General features: G+C 54.1%; 1 protein-coding gene across 1 annotated transcript; it reads right to left on the bottom strand.

Moving 5' to 3' along the window:
• Window positions 1-16: 16 nt before the first annotated feature.
• On the bottom strand, window positions 17-26,875 carry FAM163B (family with sequence similarity 163 member B). Its single transcript, XM_064468623.1, has 3 exons — window positions 25,245-26,875; window positions 3,233-3,348; window positions 17-3,017 (listed from the first exon to the last, which is right to left on the bottom strand). Exons 2-3 carry the CDS (start codon window positions 3,323-3,325, stop codon window positions 2,628-2,630), a joined length of 483 nt encoding a protein of 160 aa, XP_064324693.1. The 5' UTR covers window positions 3,326-3,348; window positions 25,245-26,875; the 3' UTR covers window positions 17-2,627.
• Between the last annotated feature and the right edge of the window lie 127 nt (window positions 26,876-27,002).

Here is a 27,002-nt window from a genome sequence, read left to right as displayed (position 1 = left end):
GTATATTTTAATAAAGTTGTCATATTTATGGTGGTATCTTGTTTTATTCTCCAGTTTGTAGTGGGTGTTTGCCCCATGTACTGGCAACACTGGAGTCACGGCAATGAACTTGCTGGTGCCTGGGGGGAGCAGAGCAGCTCTAAGTTGGGGAATTGTGGCTGCTCAGACAGTGATGCAAGGAAAAGTCCCAGCAGTGGGGGAGCTGGGGATTTTGGGATGGTTGCTCTGGGCTAGTGGCCCTTTGGGGTTATGTGTGTGGCTGTACGAACTACAACCCTGAAGCTTCTCAGGAGCTTGCAAGGAAAGAGGTTTGACACAGCGCCAGCAAGAAAAGGGCCTTTCCATGCTTCCAAGGGCAGTTATTGCTCCATGTTTCTGTGGCGATGACTCTTTAGCACCCCCCATACTAGCATGTACCCCAGTTGCTGCTGCATTGCTCCCCTCAGCAGCAGGGAAACCTCCTGCACCTAGGTGAAAGCTTTGCAAACAGCTCCCTGTGTTTGAAGATGCAGGGACAAAAATGTCAGCCTCAAAACCCATGTCAAAGTAGTTTATTTATCTTTTTTTTTATTTTATTTTTCTCTGTTTCCCTCCCCGCCGCCCCCCATGATTCCCAAAGTCCTGTACAAGAGATCACCAGGTGAAAGGTTAGTGTAAGCCAACCATTTGCTTAGTTTCCAAGCTATGGGGGAAGGAAAAATGGAAAATAGGAGGGCTGGCAAGAGAAGTACGGTCACGAGAGATGCGAAGGGCAGGAGGGACTCGATGCATGGAAACAAACCCCGGTGAGAACTGTACACAGGAGTGCAGCCACCGGCCCCCAGGACACGGCTCCTGGGACACGGTGCCCCAGGGACCAAGCCTAGAATATTAAACATGTACAAAAACCAAACCCAGCCCCCTCCCCCACAAACAGAAACCCCCGAGAAAGTCAAAGATACTCATTTGCAAAGACTGACTTGTACTTCAAAAGATTTCCTGTAGAATTAAAAGACCTCACGGTTAGAAGTAAAATAGCCAGCTGGGCTGCAAACAGTGTTTGGGAGCCGATGGGGCTGAAGCAACGGACTTTTTTCTTCCCATTGCATCTTTAAAAAGGAAAGCTGACCCAGAGCGCAACGCTGCGGCCATTAGAGTCTCTTTGCAGCCAGTCCATCTTCCGCTGTGGCTGAGCCAACTGTCCCTGAGCCCACTGCGATGCTTTTACCTTGAATAATGCACAATCCAGGAGAAAGAGGGTGTTTTGTCAGACAAACTGGGAGTATTGCAAGGTTGGAGAGGAGGAATCGAGACAGCCAGGAGAAACCAGTGCATGAGAGCCCCCACGTAGGCACTGCTGCAATGAATGATTACTCCTCCCAAAGCACTGAATTAACCAAATGGCTTTTTTGCAGCAAGTTCGGTGCCGAGGCACACGCTCGGCGGCTGGCTCCATGCCCGCTGCTCTGCCAGCACAGCCCTGGCCGGATCCAGGGTGGCCGGCGGAGCTGGGGCAGAGCCGGTGCCGCAGTCCCAGCCAGGCTGCCCAGCCGTGGGAAATGGCATGGGGAAAAGATGCGAAAGAGGTGGCTTTGCCTAAACTAAATCTAAAGTGTCTTGACACATTCCTGGATAGGGAGAAAAATGCACGTTAAGATGTGCACTGGGGAGGGGGGTGGACAGATACACAGTCACGCTCTTGCTCGCCCAGTAGGGCGAACCCTCGATTAGAAATGGTGCATGGCATTATTTGGAGCAGGGACACTCCTTAGTCAGAGAAGGGGGCTATGGGGTATATTTCTCCATCCGAAATCATGTTGTGTGTTATTTCCAAAGCCAGGTAATGCAATGCTTTTGCAAACCCTGCCAGCCCTTCTCCACTGGGGGGGCCTCGGAGCCGCTCCAGGGGCTCCAGGGGCAGGGGCAGGCTGTGTACCCACGGCCATCCTAGCCCTGAAGGGACTGCGCCTGTCACCCAGGAATAAATGCCAGCTTGAGGAGTGAGACCGCCTGGGGACAGGGCAGGGCTGTGCTCAGGCACACACGCGCACGGCTGCAGTACGGAGCGGCGCAGGAGGGGGTGGCAGAAGGGTGGGCAACAGCAGGCCTGCTTTGCTATAGGACCGCGGGGTTGTATGCACGTGTGTGTGCACTATGCCCAGGAGCAGTTGGCTGCAGTGTGCCCCCACGACATGGCAGAAGATCCCCACTGACTTCCAGCACGAGCCATTTTGCAGCCAGCCCTGTGCCCCATTACTTGCTTGTTATCACTCGGTGCACCAGCCGAATGTCGAGGAGGCCGTACTTACTCTGTATAAAAGGATGCACAGTATCAAAATCCTCTTTATAAAAGGAAAAAAAACCCCAAAGAAACCAAAACGCAACACAACGCTAGAAAACCTTGTGTCCCAGCTGCAACCGTCCTCCCCCTCACTCCCCTTTTGGTTATTTTTTCGCTACCCCTTTATATTGCCATTTAGCATGTCTCTGCCTACAGAACATAGGAAAACATTCAGGTTGGTTTTTTTTTCTTCCTTCTTTCTCAAATCACTTCCATGAATTTCAGAAAGTTCTACCCGCTGTTAAAAGCCCCATCAGCAGTGGCGAGGCGCAATGCGATGCTCGGGGCTGGGCGGGCAGCCAGCGCCTCACACATCGGTGCTTATGCTGCGGCTGCGGGAGAAAGCTTCCCGCATGGCCAAGAGCCGGTTGGGGTTGAGCGCCTGCATGTTGGTCACGCTCACCGGCAGGGCGAGATCTTCTTGGCTCACCGTCTTGTAGCTCACCCGGTCGCCCCCATTGTGCAGCTCCTCGGGGGGCTCCTGCAGGAAGAAGGTGGGGGGCTCGTACGGCGTGCAGCTGGGGCAGCTGGGGCGGCTGGGTGCCGGCTTCTTGCTGAAGGGTGACGAGGTGTAGAGGGACGGGCCGTTGGTCAGCACTACGTTGCGGTTGCAGTGGAGCGGCGGGATGTGGGAGTGCACGGCGAAGTCGGGCTCCTCCTCGTCCTCCTCGGATTCATCCTTCTTGCAGCAGTAGTACTGAAATAGGATGGCCCCACGGGGTCGGGGCTCAGTCGGCATCACAAACTGCCCACCCTGGCGCTGCAGGGCTGCTCCGTGCATGCCAGCCCTGGGGACCAGCAGGCAGGGGACGCTGGGTTGCCCACAGGCTCACCTCCCCATTGCAGCACCCCCTCGGGGCCACATCCCTGTCCGCCGTCCCCCATCCACCCTACCTTCCCCCCCCACCTTACCTGGAGCCTACAGTAGCAGAGGACAGCGATGATACAAAGCAAAATGACAGTCGCTAATATTCCACCTGTGATGACCACAGTCCCGGCTGTCATCCGCCCTCTTCTCCATTAACAGCCTGCAAAAGTGAGTCCATGGGGTGAGGGGTGTGCCAGGGGCTGGGGTACGGCTGGTGCTGGGTGATGCATTGGGCAGCAGCTCCCCAAACTCTCAGCTTACCCCTGTTTGCAGGTGGCTAGAAACCAGGAGAGCTCTGTGGGAGGTGATGGGCAGGATTGGGCCAGATCCTGGCACTGGGAAAGCCATCAGGGAGTCCCCCACCCCCCTCAAATGCCACTTTGCAGGTGCAGGGGGATAAAGAAAGCTTCATGCAGTGGGTGACAGATTTAGTGAGCCGTAGCTCTGGGGTCACAGTGGGCTGTTCTGCATGCAGGATGGGGGACCCAAGGGAAATAAACCATTCTGCTCAGTGCCCGTGGCACTCAGGGCACCCTCCTGGCTCCTGCCTGGTGGCAGAGAGCTTCAGTGATGGGAGAAGAAGCCTTGCAGTAAGGATTTCTGAGCTGCACACATTTTTCTCTGAGCCTATAATCCATTTTCCCCATGAAAACAATGTGGTATTTTAATTTGGAATAACTGGAGCTGCTAAGTGAGCCTTTAATGACTGCAGGGACAGGCGCTCTCCCCTCCCTGAGCAGTGAGCTGGGGTACAGCATGTGTCTGCCCACCACGGGAGGCACCGAGCTCCCCGCCTTCTCCACAGCCAAGCCACGGGGGGCGGGGGGTGGGGGCACCCTGGACTGATGCTTCTGACAGCCTCGGGCGAGCTGTTCATTCCCACCACAGCAAATGCCTCAGCTGGGGCCAAGGGTGCTGGACATCATAGAGATGCTGTGGCTCAGCTTGGCCCCATGCTAGCATTTTGGGGTACCACCAGCACCCTTCTTTCCCTGGGGTGCCCCTTAGAGGAATCTGGGTGCTGGCACAGAACTGGCAGTGGTGGGAGGTCCCTGCTTCTTGCCCCCCGGGCTCACCCAGAAGGCGGACCTTGCGCACCAAGCACAGCGCATGAGCCCTGCAATGCCAGCACAGGTCTTGCTCTGCGCATCCCTGCTCCGAGAGCTCGCGGGAGGGCTCAAACTTCCCTCCATCCCATGCCAAATAAGACTGAGCTCTTTGCCACAAAAGGTCCTGGGGCGACACATACCTGCCTGCACCCACCTGCTAGCAGCTATGCAGACAGCGGCACTAGCACCAGCACCACTCTGCAGCTAAAGCTCCAGCAGCCCTTTAGTGCCGCAAGTGTTGGGCTGGGAACAGGAGACGCAACATCAATTAAGAGAGAAAGCGTACCCTGACCACCTACTCTACAAGTGCTTTAACAAAGCCGGCCTCCAGCTCATGCTATCAGGTTAAAACAAAAAGCCAGCCACCCCAGCCCCAAATTACTTCAGCACCCGAGGAAAAGCAACCGTATCTGTCAGGGATTTAACCTGCTTCCAAAGGAAATAAATCTGTGGCATATTTTCAGGCGCTTAATGTCCTGCTAAAGTTGGGTAAGTGCTGAATGGATAAAGCAGTATCACATTTTATGTTGCTGCTGAGCAGCGCTGTAGGAGGGAAGGTAATTTATAATGACATCTGAACGCCTTCTCGCACCGCGCGGCCATGGGGCAAGCGCCGGGCTAAATCCTGCCCTCATTCCTTGGGCAAAATACTCTCAGGAGGCTCAGGGCGGGGTGGGGGGGGACAAAGTCAGGGGAAGGTTTTGCAAAAAAAATGCATTAGTGATTTAGAACCTTTGGTTCCTGTTTAAAGAGGGGTGGTGGCACTCGGCTGCAGACCTCGGGCTGCGCTGGCTGCTGTGGGTACATGCACCAGCCTGGCAGAGCCAGCTGAAAATGCCCTTCTGTGGCTCCTTTGCTGCTCCCATTTGCAACCACTGTGCTGCCACGGAGCCCAGGGCAGGGGCAGCCGCAGGAGCTGGCTCTGGGGTGGCCAGGCTCAGCCCTGCAGCTTCTCAGGGATGGGCACTGCACCCATCAGAGAGGATCAGCGTCTTAGCAAGCTCCTTGCCAGCCCAAGATGAAAGGTGGCAGGCAGGGAGGGCTCCCCAGCCTCCTCTCCAATTAATTAAATGGCAGCCTAACCCGGGGGAACAGCGAGGGTCACACAGAGCCAATTTTCATGGTTTCTGTCCAACCATGGTCACCCAGACATTGGCATTGCAGCCACCGCTCCATCCAGAGCAAGCCCATTTGCATTTCACTCTCTTTTTCCTCCCATAACATACTTGTCTCATTAAAGCTGCGTACCTGGAAGCATTAAACTCTCCAGCGTGCAAAGGGGGAGGAAAGCAGAGCATGTGGAGGCCCATAAGCAGAACAATTCCTGTCTAGACCTCCTTTATACATTTGTTCCTAATTTCACGCTCCACAGGCTCCCAGATTCATATATTTAGTAATAAATATCCTGGTAAAAGGAAGTGCTTTGCAGCTCTGCTGTGGTCTTGGGGAAAGTATGCAGGAGCCCTGGTATTAGGAACGCAGGCACTGAGAGACGCGGTCCCAGCAGACGGTCGCTTGGCTCCTTCCTCGCCCCTCGGTAATGTTAGGAGCTCTCAAGCTACCAAGGATGCCTGGAGCCCCCAGCCCCCAGCACACCCTCCATGGCTGCCAGACAGCGGGGAAGGGCGCGGGTGGATGTTAGCCCTGCGCAGGCTGTTTGCCCCAGGCCCAGGAGCCCTTTGCTGTAGGAAAGCAGTCCCCAGCGCCAGGGAGGTGACAGGGCTTGGTGACTCTCCAGGTCACAGACGGGAGCTTGGGCGCAATGCTCCCCCCTTCCCAGCACCCTGCTTTACTTTCCCAGCGTGCAAAGGACAGGCTGTGCTGCAACAAACCGAAGACACGTCATTGCATGGTTGCTACAGGCTGCTCCTGGATGAGCTGTTTGGTTTTAGACACAATCCTGCGCCGCTTGCCTGCCTTTGCCAGGACATCTGTTGCTACAGCTACAGCAGCACCATTCCTGCAGCCCTGCAGCGGCTGGGAAGCCCCAGTGTGTGAGAAAAACAGCCTTTTCTGTTCCTTGCAGCCTGGAGAAGACACAAGCAGAGCTCCCATCAGCTCCAGCCCTGGACCAGCGCCTCCTTTCCTTGCTGACACCCCCTGCACGTCCCAGCTGCAGCTGAGGACATAGGCTTTGAGGTTGTACTGCTCACTAGGAGCCAGGGCTGCATCAGCCTCTGCTCCCCTCTGCCCAGGCACTGCCACGAGGGACTGACAAACCTTCCCAACGTGCTGCAGCCCAACCCAGGGGGCTGGAGAGGGGCTGGGGGAAGCTTCCCACGAGCAACAGCGAACAGGACAGCACAGAATTGTACTTGGCAATGCAGAAAGGAGAAGACAGGAGGATGAGAAATCATCCCAAGTCGTTCCCCGCCCCAGCATCTTGAACACGGCCCCTGGACTGCTGAGGGTGCCCGGTGTGGGGAGAGGCTGCTCACAGCTGCGCCTCGCTCCTGGGACAGCTCTGCAAGTGAGACCGGGCAGACCGGCTGCACCGCCAGCGCCTCTCGGGAGCCTGCGTGGGAGGAAGGCTTCAGAGTGCTGGGGGGCTGAGCTCAGCCCATCTGAGGGCTTCAGCTAACACCCGGCTAACCACGGCTCCGAAATGCTGAGCTCCAGGTGCTGGAACACTCGAGCCATGACCAGCTCCTGTGGACTGGCCTGACCCTGCCTGCCAAAGCTGTGGGAGAAGGAGATGCAGGGACTGCTAAGGGGACCACACTGAGGTTTCTTTAAGAGACCCTCAAGTGCCCAGCCAAGCCAGCTTCTGGGGTTTACAGGGCTTAAGCACAATCTTCAGGACAGACCGCTATATGAATGGGGCTTCTGCTCATCCCGTCCCACCCCAACCCCTATCCCCAGGGCAACACAGTCACCCCAAAGCCTTTTGCACTAGTTGAAAGTGCTGTCATGGCAAGCATCAAATAAAGGGAGCGGTGGTCACTCTGAAACTGTGTCTGCACAAGGAGACCTGCGAAGAGCTGTAGCCCATGGCTTGTCCTACCCGCACCCCTCAGCAGCCCTGGACCTGCTTCCTCTGCAGCCAGAAGCAGCACAGCCTTCCATTTATCAAGGATTTTTGGGAACTGCCCTTATTCACCTGACTCCAGAAGCTGGCGATTTAAAGAAAGTAACCAAACGAAGTATGAAACAACAACCATCAGCACAGACATGAGTGCTGGCAGGACTGCTCACGCCTGCTACCCCAGCACTGGAGCAGGCAGGAGATTGGACCCCACCATAATAAACACAGCCAGAAACACCCCACACTCGAGGGTTGCTCAGCTCAAACCTTCTGTGTGAGACCTCTGGCCCTCGTCTTAGCTGTTCTGCTGGTCACAACGGTGGTCTCACATGTGCCGAGCGGAGCGGGAATCAGCTCTGCCCTGCACTTCCAAATGGCCAAGATGGAAAAAGGAGAGAAAAAAGGAAAAAAAAAACCACCCCACCCTTCCCAGGGAGCAGAGGAGGCCAGCACTGTGTCCTGAAGTAACACCATCCTGCCTTGCCTTGGCTCTGCATTGCACTAGCACATCCCTGGCCGTGCTGTGTGCTTGGCTGAGCTGTTTCTGCGCCGAGCCCTGCTGCCGTGCGTGGGTGTCCTCCCGCACCCGGGAAGGGCCTCCGAGGGGGGAGCGGCCCTGCCGGAGCACGGCCCCCCCAGGCAGGGTCCCCATGCTGCCCGCACTGACCCTCCTCCGAGCACCACGAGCGACGGCTGGGGGTGGGTCAGCTTATTTGGGTCACTTTGGGGAGAAGACCCAAGGGAGGCACCTCAATGCGGAGGATGTTTAAGTTGGGAAGATTAAGTCGCATGTGGAAACTGGGGGTTAAGCAGCTGTGTACGGGTGGAGCACAAGTCTGACCCCCCCCCTTGGTGGAGGGCCACGAGCTCTGCAGGTCTTGTCTGGGTGGGCAATGCAGCCATTTCCCAGCTCAGCCTTGCACAACGAACCCTGATGCTGACTCTTCTGACCAAGCCCTGCTTAAGAAAGGCAAAGAGCTCAGCGAGAGGCTGGGGAAACAGGCGAGCCCGCGAGGGATGCCGGCTGTCTGAGATGCCGCTTCCCCGAGCCACTGGGTCTTGCTACCGCGGCTGCTCTCCGCCCTGGAGCTGGGTGCAGGCAGCGCTCGGGGCCCAGGACCTTGGCCCAGCGTGACAAGAAATCACACTATCATAAACTGGCCGGGGCAGAGGACACAGGATCTGGGCCCTGGATGCTGCAAAGTTTCAGGGTGATCCTGGCTTACACTCCCCTGTTGCCCCCCTCCCAGTGCCACGTAAGTGCCATGGCTCTGCCCAAGGGTAAACCCCGGAGAGCATCGGCGTGATGGAAAGCCACTGCCTGGCCAGCAGCCGCCAGCCTGGGAGGTGGGAAAGCAGCAAATAAGTTAGAAGCCAAAAACAGTTTGGTGGCAAATACAGCCTTATTTCTGCATTTCCCCCAGTTCCTGTAATCCTACCCAGTCAATGAATAAGAGCCGGGCTGCTAGGAACAGCCGGGCAGCGTGCCAGCAGAAGACTTTGCATTCACGGAGCCAGCGGACAGGGCAGCTGCCAGAAACACAGGCGGAGAACGTGGCTTTCCATATGACAAACGCTTTAAGCAGAAGGCCTGCCTCACTTTTGTTTGCTTTCTCTCTCTTCCTCCTGACGGAAGCACTCCTGGCCTGGGGGCTGATGCTCTGCGTAAACAGCAGGGATTTAAACAGCCAGGCTTGAACGGGGCTGGGCTGGGGAAGGGGCTCGTGGGGCTTGATGCCTGCGGGCCCATCGCTTCGGCTACACCACCTGAGCACTCCTCAACACAAGGACAAGGCGAGATGTGGCTCATCAGTCAATGCTTCCCCATCTCAGCACAACAGCTTCCCGTGTGGGACACCCCTGTATCAGCCGGCACCCCACACTCCAAGTTTCTTTTGAACATTTATGAGCAGAGGGCACTTAACTCCCTGCTGCCTCCTCTCTGGAGAGCACTGCTCACAATTTCCCAGGCCGATCCATAGCAGACGGGTCCTCCTGGGTGCTGGAGATGGCTCAGAGGTCCCAGCAGTCCCATCCTTCCATCCACACCCGCCGGGACCGTGCTTGCCCCCATCTCTGGCACTTTGCAGAGCAGCTCCTGTGCTCAGGAGCAGTGCAGAGGAGCAGTGCTTTCCCTACCCTAAAAATGGGGGTTTGCACTGCTATTGGTAGTCCCTGGAATACGAATGATTTTTGGAAGCGAGTCTATGGCTCGTCAGAGAGGGCTCCACTGCCTGGGAGATGCAGCCAGGTCTGGGCAGGCACTCGCAGGCTGTGACGCTGCCGTAGGCTTTTAAGTGACAAATCAGAACAGGGAGCAAAACATTTCACACCCACCTGAAACTGCACGGCCCCTTCTGGCGGCCTTAGAGCCACTACCTGGTGTCGTGGTTTAACCCCAGCTGGCAACTAAGCCAAACCACAGCCCCATACCAGCTACTAGGAAGAAAATTAACTCTATCCCAGCTGAAACCAGGACACCTGGTTTGACGCCAATTACAGAGGTCACCAATACTCTTACCGAGGCAACTCACAACCGACTGTTCAGCTAAGCCTGCAGTGACCCCTGCAGCTTCCCCCTCCGCTAATGCACCCCCAGCCCTCCTGCCTGCTAGGACAGACCCCAGTACTTCAGCTCCCACTGATGTCCAGGCCAGCAACAACACATTTCAGAGGTAATCTATACACAGTGCCTGATAAATTATTCAGCAGACAGGACATTGATGGAATAGTGCTGAGCTCTGCAGAACAAGATCTCGGCCACCTCCAGGCTCCCACGCTGCGTGGCACGGCTTGGGCAGGGCTGGGATGGCAGCTCGGGGCAGGCTGTGCTGGGGACCAGGGCTCGTGGGGCACCTGGGAACGGTCGAGGGCAGGAGGACAACACCATGGCTGTGGAAAAGTGATGAGAGCTGGGGTGTGAGAGATCCCTCTCTGCCCGCAGGCACTGGCTCAGTGCCCTCCTGTGCTGGTTTTAGTGCCCTGGCAGCGAGAGCTAAGCCTGGAGATACATCAGGCTAATGTAAGATGAGCATCAGGAAAATATAGGAATGTATCCCCCCATATTTGCATCAGTCATAACCCATGATAAACTCCACCAGGGGACTGGAGAGGCTGGGGACCATTCCTCTCCTCTCTGCCCATTCTCAGCTCAGCCCTTTACAGCCAGAAATGCTCGTCCAGGAGTAGCGTCGATGGTCAGGCTGAGATGGGGAACGGGGACAGTCAAATGTCACAGTGACCTGCTCCTTCTGTCTGCTCTTATTATGATCCGATAGAACAATATATAATAATATTGATATATTATATCAATACATATATTGATATATCTCTATATATAACACTATATAATAATGATATTATATATCATTAAAAACCAGAATTTTAGAATCCAAAGTGCTTTTTAAAATATTGTGTGGCAGCCACAGCTTTTCTGGTAAGTTGTATAAGCTTTTTCCGTATGCTGAGGACATGCTGTATTCATCCCCCTGCAGGTGTCCCTGCTAGCGGTGGCACTGCCAGAGCAGCCAGGCTGTACTCCTGTGCGACAGCAGCTCATCGGCAATGAAACCCAGCAAAGGAGGGCCAGGCTAGTCAGGAGATGGCTCGTACAGCAAGAGCCACTCTGAATCGCAAGTTCTCCTGAAGCTTAAAAAAAGCAGAAGTTCATGGGACAATTAGGGAACCCCTCCCACCATTACCATTATTAGTTTTTAAACCAGAGATTGGCACTTAGTGAGCCATCTGAATTTTCAGCACACTTAAGCAGGCTGCCTTCAAAGTACATCGATCTAGGGGATGCCTGGCCCAGCAGCGCGTGAGAGGGAATATGTGCTCGGCAATAATGTCATTTAATACAACCAAATCACGCCTAATGAAAAATAATATTTGCACAGCTCATCAAAGCGGCATTGAGGCTTACTAAGCAGAACTCCAGGCATGAATTTAAATGACTGCAGATGCTAAACGGAGTGCGGCAGTGCCACTGGGGAAGGACAGGGGGGAAAACGCCGAGTCACCTGGACAGTGTGTGCACTGCCCTTGGGAACATCCCCGTCCAGTATCCCTGAGGCCATCCCAAAGGTGCTGCTATCTCTGCCCCAAAGGGACAAGGGAAGGTGTCTGTAGACACTTCAGCATCACCTGAAATAAAGTAGGGTATATTCACCCTGCTCTACCCTCTGAACCCCTGTAAAACTATACATCCTATATCTATATATATCCTATAAAACTACAGCATCCCTATATGTCAATAGGGATGCTATTGATATCGATAGGGATGCTGGCGGCGCTGCCCCACGGTGTGTCCCTGCACACCAGCCCTACGCTCGTATCAGTCCAGGAGGGGTAAACCCAGAAACCAGGCCCAAGGAAGGAGCTGGTGAAGACACGATGGACTCGTCTCCGCGTCTGACCCCGCGCACGGAGAGCTGCCGCAGCAGGGGCTCGCAGCCAGCTGGTCCCTGTCAGGATTTGAGAGCTGTTGTCAAACCACACCAGAGGGTTTTACCCTCCCCAGTCCCACCTTTCACTGCCCAAACAATCACACTTTACTTAAGTACCAGGAATTATTTCCATACATCAGCTGGAAAGCAGGCCGTAATCCCAAACACACATAAGCAGCCTAAACGCCTTCCAAAAAAAAAAAAAAAAGAAAAAAGAAAGAAAGACAGGCTGTCTTTCCACCCTGCATCATTTAATCGCCTCTTGAATTATGGTTTAGTCAGCCTGAGATATAAACATCAGACAGAGCAGGTTTTGGTATTAGCAGCTTGAGATAAGCTACCGCAATCACTGCTGAGTGGGAAATAGTCAGAGGGTGGGGAGCACCCACCCACCCTGGGGACTTCCAGCAGGGCAGTTTTGCCGGCTGGAAATGTCCCCTGGCCAGCCTGAAAAGTTTGGGTTAGCTTACTGAGATCCAACAATAAATCTGACCCCTGATCAATACTTCTTCCTGCAATTCATTGAGCAGGAAATTGCTCCCCCTCCATCGCCGTCCCGCGGGAGAGCGCGCTGCAGCCCCCCAGCAAGGCACAGTCTGCTGGAGTGCCGGCAGGAAGATCAAAAAGCCTTAATTGCCAGAAAATGCTGCTGAAATAATTCACCAAAAGTGGAAAAAATGGGAATTTGTCCTTCTGAAAGAGCAAGTCTTTTCAGAATTGCTCCATTCACCTGGATTTTGAAAGCTCTTCAGGCTGAAAACCAGCCGCTGCTGCCCTGAGAGCCCGGTGCAGCCATGGGAGCCCCGTGGGACCCAGTGCCTTACACCAATAGCTCACACCAGCTTTTCCACCATCAAATCTCCCAGCTCCCAGCAAATGCCTTGAGAGCAGGGTTTCGTGGCTCAGACAGGACTGCTGGGGCATGCAGATGGGAAGAGACTTGCACAGAGTCGCCAGCTGACCTCTCGGCAGATTACCACCCTGGCTGGGAGCTGGAGCTGCCTCCTGGCCCCAGGGGCACCGACACCGCAGCTGGGATGGGTCCAGCACTCCCATCTACACCGGTCCTGGGGACAAGGCTGTTACGGGCCAGGGACACCATGCAGAGGGAGAGCAAGGTCTTGGTACCCTCCGACGGCCATGCAAAGCAACAGGAGCAGCAGCTCTCACAGTGGTTCTCCCAGGAGTGGCTGCTTTAGCTCCAGGGATTTGTTGGCTCTGGCCGTGCAGCGGCATCTGCATGGAGCCTCATTCTTGTGGGAAGATATTGCAGCAACTGGCCTGGGGGAGATGGACTGAGTCAGCCCTGCTGGGATTCAGCCCTGTGCTAGCAGAAACACTACATGCTTCAAAGCTTGTGTTTGCACCTTTTAGCTTTTGCCTCAGGCAGTGCAAAGCCACGCAGACCCCTGAAGAGCAGCAGCTGATGCAGCCAGCAGCCAGCCCCAGAGGCACATTCAGCCTCTGTGCAACACCTGAGCTGAAGCCCTGGCTCAGCCCAGGGCCTCCTGCCCCTGCCCCTCTCTGGCTCTGGCAAATGAAGCAGCACCATGCCCAAGAGGGAATGTATTGCTGTGCCAATACCCATTTTACAGACAAGGAAACTGAGTCCGGGGCTGGTTAAGGCTCTGCTTTGAAGCTAGGTTGCTTGAAATCTATCAAATATAAGCCCATTTACAGACTAAGGTGGCTTCCCCCAGGCTGGGCAGTGGTTAAGCAACAAGCTGGGATCAGCTCCTTTCTCCTTCCACCCTCTGCACCGGTGGTTGGGAAGGATGAGCCCCCCCCCCAGCTGACCCAGTGGCCCCTGCAGATGTCCTGACACACAGATGAGCCATCGATCCTGAGATGCAGATGAACCATTGATCGGGAGCTGGGGAAGGAAGGACACGTACAGTGTACATTTCCAGTAAGCAGTAAATCCAACAGCTTTGCATTTCCAAGAGCTATGAACACAGCTCCGTGGGATGGGAAGATCCTCAGGAGATTAAAGTCTTTGTGAGCTGCACAACTGACCCTCATTTGCTCAGGATTCATGGACCCAGACTTGGGTGGAGGCAGCAGGGACAACCAAGTCCTTGGTGCTCATTAAATGCAGCAACCTGAGAGCTCTGGGGACCACCCTCCATCAGCCACAGTAACGAGCAGGAGGGGGACCAGCACCTCTCTGTCCTTGCCCCCCTGGATGTGGGTGGGTGGCTGATGGCTGGTGACACCTCCAGCAGCCCCACACTGTCCCCCCAGCACCCCGCTGTCACACACTGTGTCCTGAGCTGCCCTGGGCTCCAGCTGTCTGTGCAACCTGTTTATTCTTCATCAGTCCCCACTCCTCTGCCCTTGCGATACAGAAGCCCTGCGGTGTGACCTGGGCCTGGGCTTCCAGCTTGTGCTGCTGCGTGACACCGGGTGACTCCCTGGGTGCTGGCTGTGACCACCCAGCATCTCCCAGAGACAAGCCCTCAGGCACCAGCAGCCCCACCTGGGATCTCCAAAGAGATAAATGTTCCTGCTTTAAAAAAAAAATAATCATAAAAAAAGGGTAGGGAGTTTCCATAGCTACAGCTTTACATTGCTCTGGCAAAGGCTCAGGTTCAACCCGTGTAACGAGAAGCAAGCAGAGTGTTTTTCCCACTCCAGCCCAGCATGGTGCATGAATAAAGAAGTGAAGAGGAGAGTGAGCAAGCTGAGTGATTTTGGAAATAACACATGAATGTTGGGGACTGGTATGTGCGGCTGCCTCTAGCACTGGGCTCCCTGCCCTGCCTGACCCATCGCTTGTATGGGGCACGACTTGCATTTGCAGGTGGGGAGGAAGAAGCCCTCACATCCCCCCTCTCGTCAGCACGGCGAGCGAGACACACACCTTCATGCTGCTTGACGTGGTCAGAGGCCAAAAACTGCTTCATTTACTTTCCTATCTGCGGGGTGCTCCCAGGGCTGGACTTCCAGAGAGACGGGGAGCCACCGCAAGCTGTGACTCTGCAGAGATTCAGTGCTGCTGCCAATGCAGAGTCCCTATCCATCGGACCGGGGGACATGGGGCTTGCTTTGCTTCGTATCCATGCCTTGAACAACGTAATGTCACGCGCTTCGGGCTGGTGTCAGCACCGCGGCTCGTGGGGAAGGACACGCACATTTGCAAACTGCTCTGGTCATGAACAAGAGGCCGATGGGCTTCCTCATTGCTTGTGACCAGGAGTTTTCCTACAGGCAGTAAAATCTCTTTGTGTTATCCTTTTTAATAAGGATTTATCATTGCTGCATCAGGGGAATTAACACAGACCCGTCTGAGAGGGTAATTTTCAGATTCTTGGCAACTTACACTGAACAGGTTCCAGTAAATTTTCCTTTTTTTCTCACCTTAATTCTGTTACAGCTTTTCCTGAGAGATGAGAGAGGGAAAGATTTAACTCAGAGGAAAAAAGAAAACAAACTGCACAACAACAAAATCATAAGCAAAAAAGCAGAAAGGATAAAGTAATTCATACAGCTCAGCTGACAACTGTCATTAGACGAATAAAGAAACAGATAAAACCTTCACACAAATTGCTCTACTCAAAACCACGTGGGCTTAACAGAGCTGCTGGGATCAAATGTTTGAAATATCGACTGTTCCCAGGGACAGCACCTTTCAGAAATCAAAACACATGATGGATCTTTTTGCCTAGCGTCAGCATTAAGACAACGCAACCCCTGCCTTTGAAATGACTCCTCGATGCTGGAGAGGCCCTTGAGCGCGACGCAGTGGTTTGTGCTCCCCGCACACTCACGCTCTCATCTTCTCGCCATCCCCAGCAGCCAAAGCAATGCTACGGCTGGCACTGGACGGCACGGGAACCTGAGGCAGGCGAGGCTGGTGGGGCAGGCTGCTCCCACCGCTTCTTGCTGGCGTTCGATGCCTGCACAGGTCAGGCTCTGCGCTCCCCAGCCCCTCGTGCTTGCAGCAGATCGGTGCCGGCATCTTCCCGAGCGCTGCAGTTTCTGCCTTCCTCGCTCAAATGATGCCTGACTTGCGACACCTCAAAGGACTGGAAAATGCCACGTAGGGTCTCTTTGAAAGCCAAGCCTTAGACCAGCGCTCTGAATCACCCCCGAGCATCTGAGCCCTTCCTTGGCCTTGCTGAAGGGCGGACAGGCCAGGGTACCAACAGCAGCTGCGCTTGCTATGGGATGGGCTGTGCTTCCCACAGCCCCGGGGAGGGTCAGATCATGTAACCCCCTAACATCCTGTGCAGGCAGAAATGGCTCCATCCATCTGGAAAGCAGGAGAGACTCGCACCCCAGCGCAGCCCCGCTCCACCCTCTGAATCCCAGCTGAATTTCACCTTTCTTCACTTGCAGGGTGAGTCAGCTCACTTCACTTGAACGTGTTTGCCTGAACTCATTGGGAAGTCAGTACGTTATACCGTTAAATAACATTCTGCCCCAGAGCTAACCTTGCCGTTGTGATGAACTGGGAACCCACAACCAAAGCAGCAAAACCTTTCACTGAACCTACGCTGATGTCTGAGCTATGCAGACATCACCCTGGTCACGCCGAAGCTGCAGCACCACAGCGAGCACATCATTAACAGCCCACCTCAGTGGTAAACCATACAGAAACCTGCATAGCTGATAAGTTTAAGTCAGTCTTACAAAACTCAGACCTGCAAATGTGAGCACCCTCACTGCCCTGTGCCTGGTTCGCAGACCACAGCTCAACGAAACGCAGGCGCCCGACTCACGGTGGAGCCCTACCTGCAAGGGGTGCCCCTCGCAAGGTTAAACAGGTCACAGGTCTCCTCTGGGAATCGGGAATATACTCACTGCTGTCTCAAACCACGGGCCTGTTTAATAAAACACCCTGCAACCTGGCTGCCACTGCTCCTGGGCTTGACAGCAGAGAGACCGGGCAGTGCGTGGGAGCCCAGGAATTTCTGCTGTCATCACAGGATGCTTCAGTTCTGATTCTGGTTGGTTTAATTTGGATATCATGAAATTGCACAAGACTGCGATGTTTGGGTTACATGGCAATGTTAGCATTCGTATCAAATAAAGCACTTTTTCTTTTCAGGTTCCTGAAAATGTTCTCATATGTGTTAATTTTCGGAAATCCCTTTTTGAGCAAAACCCAAGCACTGGCTACAGCAACAGCGTCCCAGCGTTATGCATTTCTGAGTCTGGCCAACTCTAATCCTCTGCAGTCAGGAGTACTGCCATAGCTCAGCAATATTCATGCTTTATATTTACTACCAAACAAGTCAGACAGTATTTTAAAGACCAACCCTTTGTCTGCCAATTCTAACATTCAAAAATATAACATAATATTTACAAAGGTATCCAGAAAGCAAGTAAGATCAGTGCTTGGTTTCTCAGAAACCGGTATCACAGTCTTGTGTTTTCTATAACCTATGTTGTTTTATTTAAAAATACAACAAAAACAAAGATGTGATGCCAGAAACACAAGGGAAAATATGCGCAACCAAGAAAACCCCACTGTCTGTGGGCTGAATCTGCTCCCACGAGCTCCTGTGAGAATCAGGAATAACTCTTGAGAAGACAGGAACGCTAAACTGTTGCAAATCAGAAAAAAAAAAGCAATCTGGAACTGTCTAATATTAATGGCATATCTATTATGCTTGGCTTTATCTCAGGGGGCCATGCCTGCCCACGGGATGTCACATCCAGCGCTGGCCAGAGGCGATACCAGCAGGCCTCCACTGCAAAGAGCAGCCAGGATCACCCCGCTCACGAGCCCGGACTGACGCAGCCGTGAAGCCGCGGCAGCCCCTGGCCTGCCCCCTCCTCCGCTCCGCGACACCCTGCACAGCGGGCGCCCCCGGCACGCCTCACAGCCCACGATTAGGCACGGGGGGGTTGTGTCCCCAAGGTGCCAAACGCCCTGAGAGCTTCTGCCCAAGCCAGAGCGAGCTCGGCGGTGCCAGCGCCCGGCGCTGCAGACCAGAGCTGCCCCTCTCGGGGTACGTCTTTGGCTCCGGCGCAATCAGTAAGAAAATGGCTTTGGTGACAGCTGGATCGGAGAAGTCACTTGGAGGGGTTTGAGAAACACCTTTCAAGCACTTTAATGCATCTGGGTGAGGGAGAGGGGGCTGGACCCGCTCTCTGCTGGGGGCACGCTCTCGGGAGAGCGGCAGAACCACGCAGCTTTTCCCCTGTCCCTGTTTGCTCAAGGAAAGGCGTCGCAAAGGAAACCCGTGGGACAGATAAAAGTTTGAATTATTCCCCCAGCCCCTCCTTTGTGTAATATAACAATAAAACCACAAAATTCGCCTAACAGAAAACCCAGACCCACACTTAATATCCTGCCCCCCCCCAACTCCACTCCCACTCTTGCAGTACGGCTATTTTTCCCCAGATCCCACCACTAATCTTTCCAGGGCTTAGCTACCCAGCAGGCGACACCAATCAGACCAAGACACCTCCTTTTCCTTCCACATGAGAGCCTTATAAATTGCATCCCTGTAAATCCCTGCTCGCGCTGACTTGCAGAGGGAGACAGGGAGAGATCCCCGACAGCGAAGCCGTGCGGTCCCTCCTGCAGCTGGGGCACTGCAGCACTTGCTCAAAACTGAGCCTCTGGCAGCATCCATACTATATTTTTCCCCCAGGGGGGAGTTTAGCTCGGATTGCCATAAAAGCATCATGTCTTGCTATGTAACTCACATATATTGTTTTAACTGGAGAGTGACAACGTGCACGCTATTGTTCTGTGGATGCAAGGGTAGGAAACCGGGAGGAAGAACAAGCATCGCTGCCTGCAGGGGCAATGCAGGCAGACCCGCGCTGGGGAGAGCCTGGCTGCACAGCACAGGCTGTAATCTAGCAGCGAAGGCAGGCAACAAAAAGAAGGGAGTTAATGGTTTGCCAAAGCTCAGGCGGGAAGACCCAAGATAGGTCTTAAAACAAATCCACACTGAGAGCAAGGGGAACGGAGAGGTAAACCGCATGGGAAAGCCCAAGCAACATCCTCTGCTTAAATGGGGAAGCAAACATGGGCCTCAGAACAGGAGCTCCGTGCAGGGATTGCACTGTCCCTGCCGGTCACCTCCGAAAATACTGTATTATTTCCTACGGAAAAAAAAAAACCCAAACAACTCAAAGGAGCGAAGGTGGAATACTGGGAATAAAAATGAACAAAGCTATTTGCAGGTAAGTTATTTTTCTCACAGGAAACAGTGGCTGTAAGTGGATGCTTTAGCAGAGCTGTGATTTGCACGCTGTAATGCAGCCACCTTGGGGACTCGTCTGGCACTTGCCTGTGAACTCCCTCTGCCTCCAGGCACGCTCCCACATCATCGCCACAAATACCCACTTCGATGGAGCCCATATATCATCTTGTACAAAAAAGTCCAAGACACCTCTCTGCGGTGATCAGTGCTGGTTTACAAGTCTCTCAATCTTGAGACATTTTGATCCACTTCAGCTGAAGTGACCTGAGCTGGGGAGAGATTGGGGGAGATGACGACTTCTGAATCTCTCACAAGGCTGTGGTGGTCCTCAGAGGGTTTCAAAGCAGCCACATCACCCAGCAATGGGGGTGTTTACCTTCCCCCAGGCAGCCAGTTCCCTTTCATTAATGCTCTTTTCCACATTAACCTCAAACAGTCCAAAACTCTCAGTGAGTAAAGAGACGACCTGGCTTTGGCTGATGCCAGCTCTGCAGGTCCGAGTGGAACAGGCAGTGCTAAAGAGGCCACTTCTGTCCATTATGGTCCAGCCTAGATTTTCAGACAGCTGAGGAACAAGGGACCGCTCTGCACAGGGAAAAATGAAACCACAAAGGACTTTTCCTCCCAGTTTGCTAAGAGTCCCCTCCAGCAAAAAGGAAGGAAATCCCAGCTGTGTGGCGCACCCACCGCTTGCAATTCCGCCAGTATAATGAGCTTATGAGCTTCTGTGGCTCAGAACCTCTGATGAACTTGTACCTAGAGAAAAGCTATAGCGTGGCCTCAAAGCCATACCTAAAGCTGGCAGTGCGGAGGGCTTCGTCCCCCGCCTAGCAGGAAGATCATCTCCTTTATCCCCTGCCCAAGGGAGGCTGACCAGTGCAGCCTTGGAAGAGCCTAAGCTGAAGTTTAGTGGTAATTTAAAGAAAAAAACCTACATGCTTTTTCACCAAAGCCTATTTTTCAGGCTGACAGCTTCCGATGGTTATCTCACCACCTAAGTTTTTGTAATTGGTACCTCAGTGACTGACCCGCCGGAGGGCAGGGCTGGAGCACCAGCAGATGAACAGAAGGGAGAAGGCAGATAGAGAGCGGCAGACTGGGGTGTGTGGGCTCTGAACAGCTCTGAGCAGCTCTCTGCCAGCACTCGCTGCCAGGGCTCCGCTGCAGCGCCGACACAGCCTCATGGCAGCACCAGCTGAGGCAGAGGAGGGCTGGAGCCAGCGCCCGGGATGGGACGGGACGGGATGGTCCCGCTGTGGGCAGAGTGCTCCCGTCGGCTCCAGGACTCCATGGGCACCCCCCGATCTCCCTCCCCGCCACCTCCCCTCGGAGAAAATCAGTGGCAAAAACGAAAGAAAGATGTGGGAGGCCGTGAGGTGATTTCCTCCCCATCAGGCCTATCCGAGAGGCATGAAATTAATAGTGAGAATTAATTCTGTTTGCCCTGGGGCTGAGGTAAGAAGCCAGGAGTGATTTCTGCCAGGAGCGCGTGCAGATGTAAGGCTGGTGTGAGTGACAGCAAAGCCACATCTCTCCCCTTCTGCCATATGCGAGCGGCATCCTTGTCACCTGGGCAAAGGAAGGGGATGATGGCTGGCACTTTCTTTCTGCCAAAAATTCACTTGCCCTTCTTTTTCTTTCTTTTTCTTTCTTTTTCTTTCTTTTTCTTTCTTTTTCTTTCTTTTTCTTTCTTTTTCTTTCTTTTTCTTTCTTTTTCTTTTTTTGTAAGGAGGTTATTAACAGGGACATGATGAATACAGATGTGGGTTGCAGAGCGTCTCCTACAGTGGCCTCGCTGAGCCCCCGGAGCGCTGGCAGACCTGGCCAGCCCCCCTCTCCCTGCAGAGCCTCCCACCGTTTCTCAGGTGCTCAGAGGTGGCTGCTTTACCCACTGCTAATGACATTTATTTTCTTTTCAAAGCCTCAGGGAAGACTCTTTCACACCCCCTCCTCGCTGATGTGAGCACTGCTGCCCTGTTACACTGATCTGAGACTTCTTTTACTGTTGAACCCGTGGTGGTCTCCCCTACATCCCCCCTCTGTGCCCTCCAGCCTGCTCTTCCCACAGCCAGAGACCCATTTCCTGGGCTTGATCCAACCAGCACTGAAGTAAAGAGAAAAACTCATATTTTCAGGCTGGATCAGGTCCCTGGCCTGGCGAGGACAGGCTGAGACTTGCTTTTGGGTTTCTGGTAACTTGCCTCTAAAATGGCCTTCAGAAAAAGGCAATTATCACAGTGCCACTAAGGCTTTCCCCATTGCACGGCCAGATAACTCACTAGGAGTCTTCTGAAATAACCTTTAAACAATAGATCCTGTCTTGTTTACTGAATGTTTCTGAACTCAACAGTAATGCATCCAGATGTCACCCGTGTCTACTGTAGGCCTAACTATTTCTGGAAACACACCAAGGGCAAATTGCTTGGATAATGTCAGATATTGTTGCAGAGAGAATGTGACGAGTTTCCATCTCTCTGATAAAAGCCGCGGAGCAGGGCGGCAGAGCTGCGTGCACCTTCAGCTCAGCCCCGCGCGGGAGCTGCGCCCCCTCCCAGTAGCTCACGGGCAGGTACAAGCGGCGCAAGGTTTCCAGCTGGGGAGAAAATTAGCGTTGCTGTCTAGCAGAAGCTTGTCAAGCTCACAAACTGCCATGCTGGGTGGTGTGTTGCTACGGGTGGCTTTTGTCCTGGAGGTACGAGATGGGGAGAGAAGCACGGGAGACAGTGAGGAGGGGCTGAGCTGCCCTCGTGGCCAGGCAAACTTGGGGAAGACGGCTTGGCCCGACTTGTGCCATTACTGTGAATGAACCTGAAAACTGCCCCATCAGGTGCTTGTTTCAACAAGGAAGATAAAACTCTGTATGAAGTGAGAAAGTGAACAAAACTCCCCCAGCCCCTGTCTCATCTCTTGTCTCCACTCCATGGCCTGCCAAGAGGAGCACCAGCACATGCCGAGGGACATGTGTCCCAGGATGCAGCTTACACTGCTGCGCTCCCGACTCCGGTGAGAAATCCATAATCCCAGCCAGGTAGGGTGGGGCAAAATCACCAGTGTTTAGATTCTGGCCTAAATCAGCTCCGTTCCCGTCCCCACTCCACGCTGCCTCTGACACAGGCACCTTGAGGACCACAGAGTCCATGGGAGCCAGGTCCTCCCTCTGCTGCCCTGAACTGCTACTAACGGGTCATGCCTGTTATTAAGCTTTCCAGGGAGAAATGGGACCAAGGATGTTTCAAAATGTTAGTATGACTTTTAATTTTGTTCCCCAGCCTTCCCAGCTGACCTCTGCTGTGCTCGCAGTGATCGCAGGCTCCTGAGGTCCCAGCCTTGCCCAGGATGGCCTCAGCAGTGATCTGAATGTGGCTGGAAGGTCTGAAGAGGGTCAGAGTCCATCACCCAGCATATTTGCCATCCCTCCACCAATCTGTGGTGCTGGAATATATGCTTTTTTTCTCAGGCAAAGGGTGAACAAATTCTGCCTACTGTAATAAATTTGGTCACGAGGAGAGAAGGAGATAACAGACAATGACATGGGAAGAAGTGTAAATTAGAATGGGAACGAGTTGCAAGCTCAGCCCCTACACTGCCACCGCACCTTCATCCCTTCCCTGCTCTTCTTCAGTGTTATAAGTTGCATCACAAGCTGCAGGAGCCCTGCCAGCAGCAATCACCTCTTCACTAGCCATGTCCTCATCCATATCCATGACAACACGACAGCCAGGTACCAGAACACGACTGAGGAGGTACCAAGTTATCCCCGTTTCTTACGCCAGCACTGATCCAGCTAGGCACTGCGCAGCCAAATGCAAAGGTCCCAGTTACGTAAATACCTTGCAGCCTGGCCAGCTGCAAAACCCCTCACCGACCCATGTGCTGGGCACTGAGGACGTATCCTGATGTGCCCAAAGGTCAGCGGCATGGACTTCTCCAGCCTGCAAGGGCACAGCTAAGCTCCCTGGGCTGCACAGAAATGCCCGGGGGCATTACGTACCTTTACCTCTTTGTATCTGGCCCCCAGCAAAACTTCTACAGGATGCAAAGCGGGGTGCTCAGGTACGGCTGTAGGGTCAGCAGGTGTCCTGCAGTACCTTTAGAAAGTCTTGGGTTAATATACCACTGACAGCAAGCAGGTCCTCTGACACTCAGCCACTTCCAAACATGTTCTCCTTAGATTGCAAAGCCCCTGAGGCCAAACCTTCAGACTTAACTCTCGTGTCACCGACATGAGGGTTTTGGGACTGCTGCAATTGCAATGGAAAGGTTCAGGAGGAGCCGTGACAGCTAAGCCGATATACCAGGCTTTGCTGGAAAGGAAAGAGAAACCCAGTGGAGATACAGCCCATAACCATGGTGCCGGTAACGTTCCACAACTCTCTTGTGCTCAGGTAGGCACAGGTATTTAAGAACTGCGTGTATTTGTAATCTGTGTTCACTGGCAAGAAAACAGAAAGGAACAAATGCTGTTTCCTTCCTTTCCCCTCACATCCCCACATCTTTCATAAGTGAGAACCGATGTACTGAGGGGTGATAAATCAACATCAGTCACTTTGCGGGGGATTTTCTTGAAGTTCCTTATATCTACTGAGCACCAGCACAATTCCTTAAGAGGTCCTGTCATCGTCCTGCACAGAAATCCTGACATGCAGAGGAAGGAGGTTACACTTCTAATTACAGCTGCACAGTCTTTAAGGTGTTTGAAATCTCTTTTCACCACCTGACAGCCGTAATGCATCTTTCTGCTCATTTCAGACAAAAACCAACCACAAAAGGCTGCAAACAACCTTCCGTTATTCACACGCCACCACAATGGGGCAAGAGCCTACATACAGGTGTGCGGATAGTTCAGGCACTTAGTCCATGCACAATTTACATAAACTCTTTTCCCTTAACAGCATTATAACTTAGATGCTTACTCAGTGCTAAGACAAGATACAACAGCTAAAAACCCCATCGTTCTGGGTGCTTTTGCTCAGACGAGGTCACCCAGGAGCACTGTCTGCACTCTCAACGTTGGGATACCCGTCAGGTTTCCCAAAATGACAGGCATCCATCATGAATGACTGAAGCGCATGATTTTACCACCTAGGTTTTATGCTGATTTCACGGCTCGTTTTAGGCTAGAAGACAATCTGTTGAACCTCAAAGTGCAGCCTTCTCTTACCTTTAATTTATTCTGTCAGAAAACTGTCTACCTTAATGAGTATGAACACACCCCCACTACCTTCCAAGTTGGGTGATCTGTTATGTCAAATATAAATAATCCTGTCTGAAGCCAGTCGATATGGGGAAATGAAAAGCCATCTTCCCTTGAGGGATTTCTCTCTGCCTCCCACAGCCCCCCCGAGCCTGCAGACTACCTTTAACGTACTGAACAACAGCCATGTGCTTTGAGAGAGTGCAGACCTAGACGGCTGCTGTATTAACCAAATAGTGACAAAAACAACCCACAGATAATTGTGCTATCGCCTTCCTTGCATTCAACTCTGGATTCTTCTCCATCACCACTGCTTTGTTGCATGTGAGCTAGAAGGCTGGTTTGCTGCTGAACCTGGGGCTGGGGTGGTCTCTGCCGCCTCACCTGGGTGGAATGGGGGGGGTTCCTACATGCTTTGGGGCCAGGACACGAGATAGGAACAGACCTTTGCCCTAGACACATGGCTCAGGTGAGATGCCCAGGAAGGCTACAGAGGGACGCCAGTTTCAGCCCCACACTGAGCATGCAAAGGTGCCCGAGCTGCCCCTGGGGCAGAGAAGGACACAACCCGCACACCCTGGCAAGGCACGGGATGGGGGCAGCTCTCCCAGCCCATCCCCGAGAGATGCTTTCATGAGCTCCTTCACCGGCATGGCTTTGAAACTAAAGATGCTGCAGGACCAGGGAAAACCAAGCGTGGAGCACCCCGGTATTTTTCGTCCTGGTCTGCGGCAGTGGGACTTGACCAGTCCCCCTGAGACAGGCTATGGGGCAGCGGATGCTGTGCGGTTCTCCATGGCCCTATTCGCTCTGCTTCCCCCCTCCAAATCCCTTCCCATCCCCAACTGGGGCAGCCGGGGCTATCCTCTGCCGGCTTCCCTCCTTGCGGGCATTCCCCCGGGACGCGGGGTGAGCTGCCGGTTCCGCGGGAGCAGCGATCCCACCGCTGCTGAAAGGCAGTTCAGGGTGCCCCGGGAGGAGGGCGGGGGGTGGGGTGCGGGGGTAAACAGGGCGAAAGCACCGCGGAAGACCCCAGCGTTGGGAAGGACGGGGGAGAAGGAGCCCAGGCAAAGCCGGGGGAGGTCGGGCTGCGAGCGGCGGAGCCTCCGCTTACCTTCAAACGGGGGAATTGTGCTGGATCTCTCAGGTGAGGACCGCGTCTCCCGAAGTCTCCAGCTCGGAGAGCATCAATGCAAATAGAAACAATTAAAAAAAAAAAGAATTTAAATAAAAAATAATAAAAAAATAAGGCTAAGAAGAGGGACGCCGGCTCAGGGCGCGGAGCGGGCGAGCCGGCAGCAGACACCCTCTCGGCACATGGCCGGGCCCGGCAGCGGCGGCTCTGCGGGGGAGCGCTCCCTCCCCGCCCCGATGACGGCTGCGGGGAGCGGCGCGGCGCCCCCCCGAGCCCCGCACCGGGGCCGCACGGGCAGCGGCGCGTGCTGCTCGCCCACCCCCCTCCGCACACACCCCCGCACACCACCCCGGGCCGCGGCGGAGCGAGGGGCGGCCGCCGGGGTCCTCCGTCCGTCTGTCCCCCCCCCCGCCCCCCGCAACGCCGGCGCCGGGGGGAGAGAGGGGCCGACACCCCCCCCCCCCCCCCCGGAGCCGGGGGACACCGCAGTTTGGCCGAGGGAGCCTCCATCCCCGGTGCTGGCGGACGGAAAGCATCCCCCCGCCCCCCGCCCCAGGGAGAAAACCAGGACAAACCTCGCAGCGTCCCCCCAAGGGTCCCGGGGCATTTTACACATAACGTGACTTTGTCCCATGCACCGTTTCTCAGGGGCTGCGCTGAGATTTTTGCTGCCTGGTCTCGGTGACGGCCACCCCTGGGGAGGGGAGCATGTCTCCTCTTCCCAAACCAGTGCCTGTTCCACCACAAGCAACCTCAGCTACTTTAGAAGTCCTCATCCCAAGCTTTCTCTGAAGATGCCGATGCTGTGCAGGGCACGTTTGGTACTAGCAGTGGCGATTCACAAAACCCCGTTAGTGTCAGGGTGGTTACCGCATCCCAGAGCTGAAAAAAGCAACATTTGGTAATAGCAGAACTTGGGACAAAACCTGGCGATTCAAGCTGCTGTTACCCCTCTAGCAGGTGGGCGACTGCAGAGGCACCAGTATGGAAACGACTGTCACAACCATGTACAGAGGTTGTCCCCCCTGCCCAGGTTGGTGTGACAGGGAAGCAAAAACTGCCCCAGCTCTCCCGCTGCCTGCCCTGGGCTCAGCAGCCGCCCCTCCCCGGGCTCCTCTGCAGAGCAGCGCAGCGCCTTCGCTCCCCTGGGCACGGAGGATGCTCGGCATGTCTCCGGAGGCCCTGCCAGCCCTGCCTAATTGCACCCCCTGCCACCAGCCTCAGCCGCCGTCACCCACGTTGTCTGCAAGCTGCCAAACTCCTCAGGTAGCAGGGACCCTTCTGCAGGCCACTGCCTCTTCCAGCCTCCCAGCGACGACGCTGGGAAGACGCGCGTTCAGCCTGGAAGTGCCTCCGTCTGTCGGGACGCGTGACTTTTGCCCCACAGCGTTCATTTCCCTGGCCTGACTTGCGTTTGCCGGCCCAAAGTTATTCCTAAAAGCTGACTTGATTTTTCTCTTCGGCAGTTTTAGCCTATCGATACTTGTCCTGTCCTTGTTGACTGATGAGAATAATTAGTCTCCGGTCCGTTTATAGCACATCTGCTCTTTTTAAGATGGTATCGCTTATAGCACTCTTTTAATCTATAGAGAGGGAAACAGTTGCATTTAATTAATTGCTCCCTAAATAAACTAATTACTGCCAGTAATTTCAGCATACTTTGCACGCAGTTCAAACGCCCATGCAGAGATCTGAAAGGCAAGGTACCCAGTCTAATGACAAGAAATGAAAGCAAGG

This window comes from Phalacrocorax carbo, chromosome 18, assembly GCF_963921805.1.
Source record: "Phalacrocorax carbo chromosome 18, bPhaCar2.1, whole genome shotgun sequence".
Lineage (NCBI taxonomy): Eukaryota > Metazoa > Chordata > Aves > Suliformes > Phalacrocoracidae > Phalacrocorax > Phalacrocorax carbo.
This window is presented reverse-complemented; position numbering and strand designations above follow the sequence as displayed.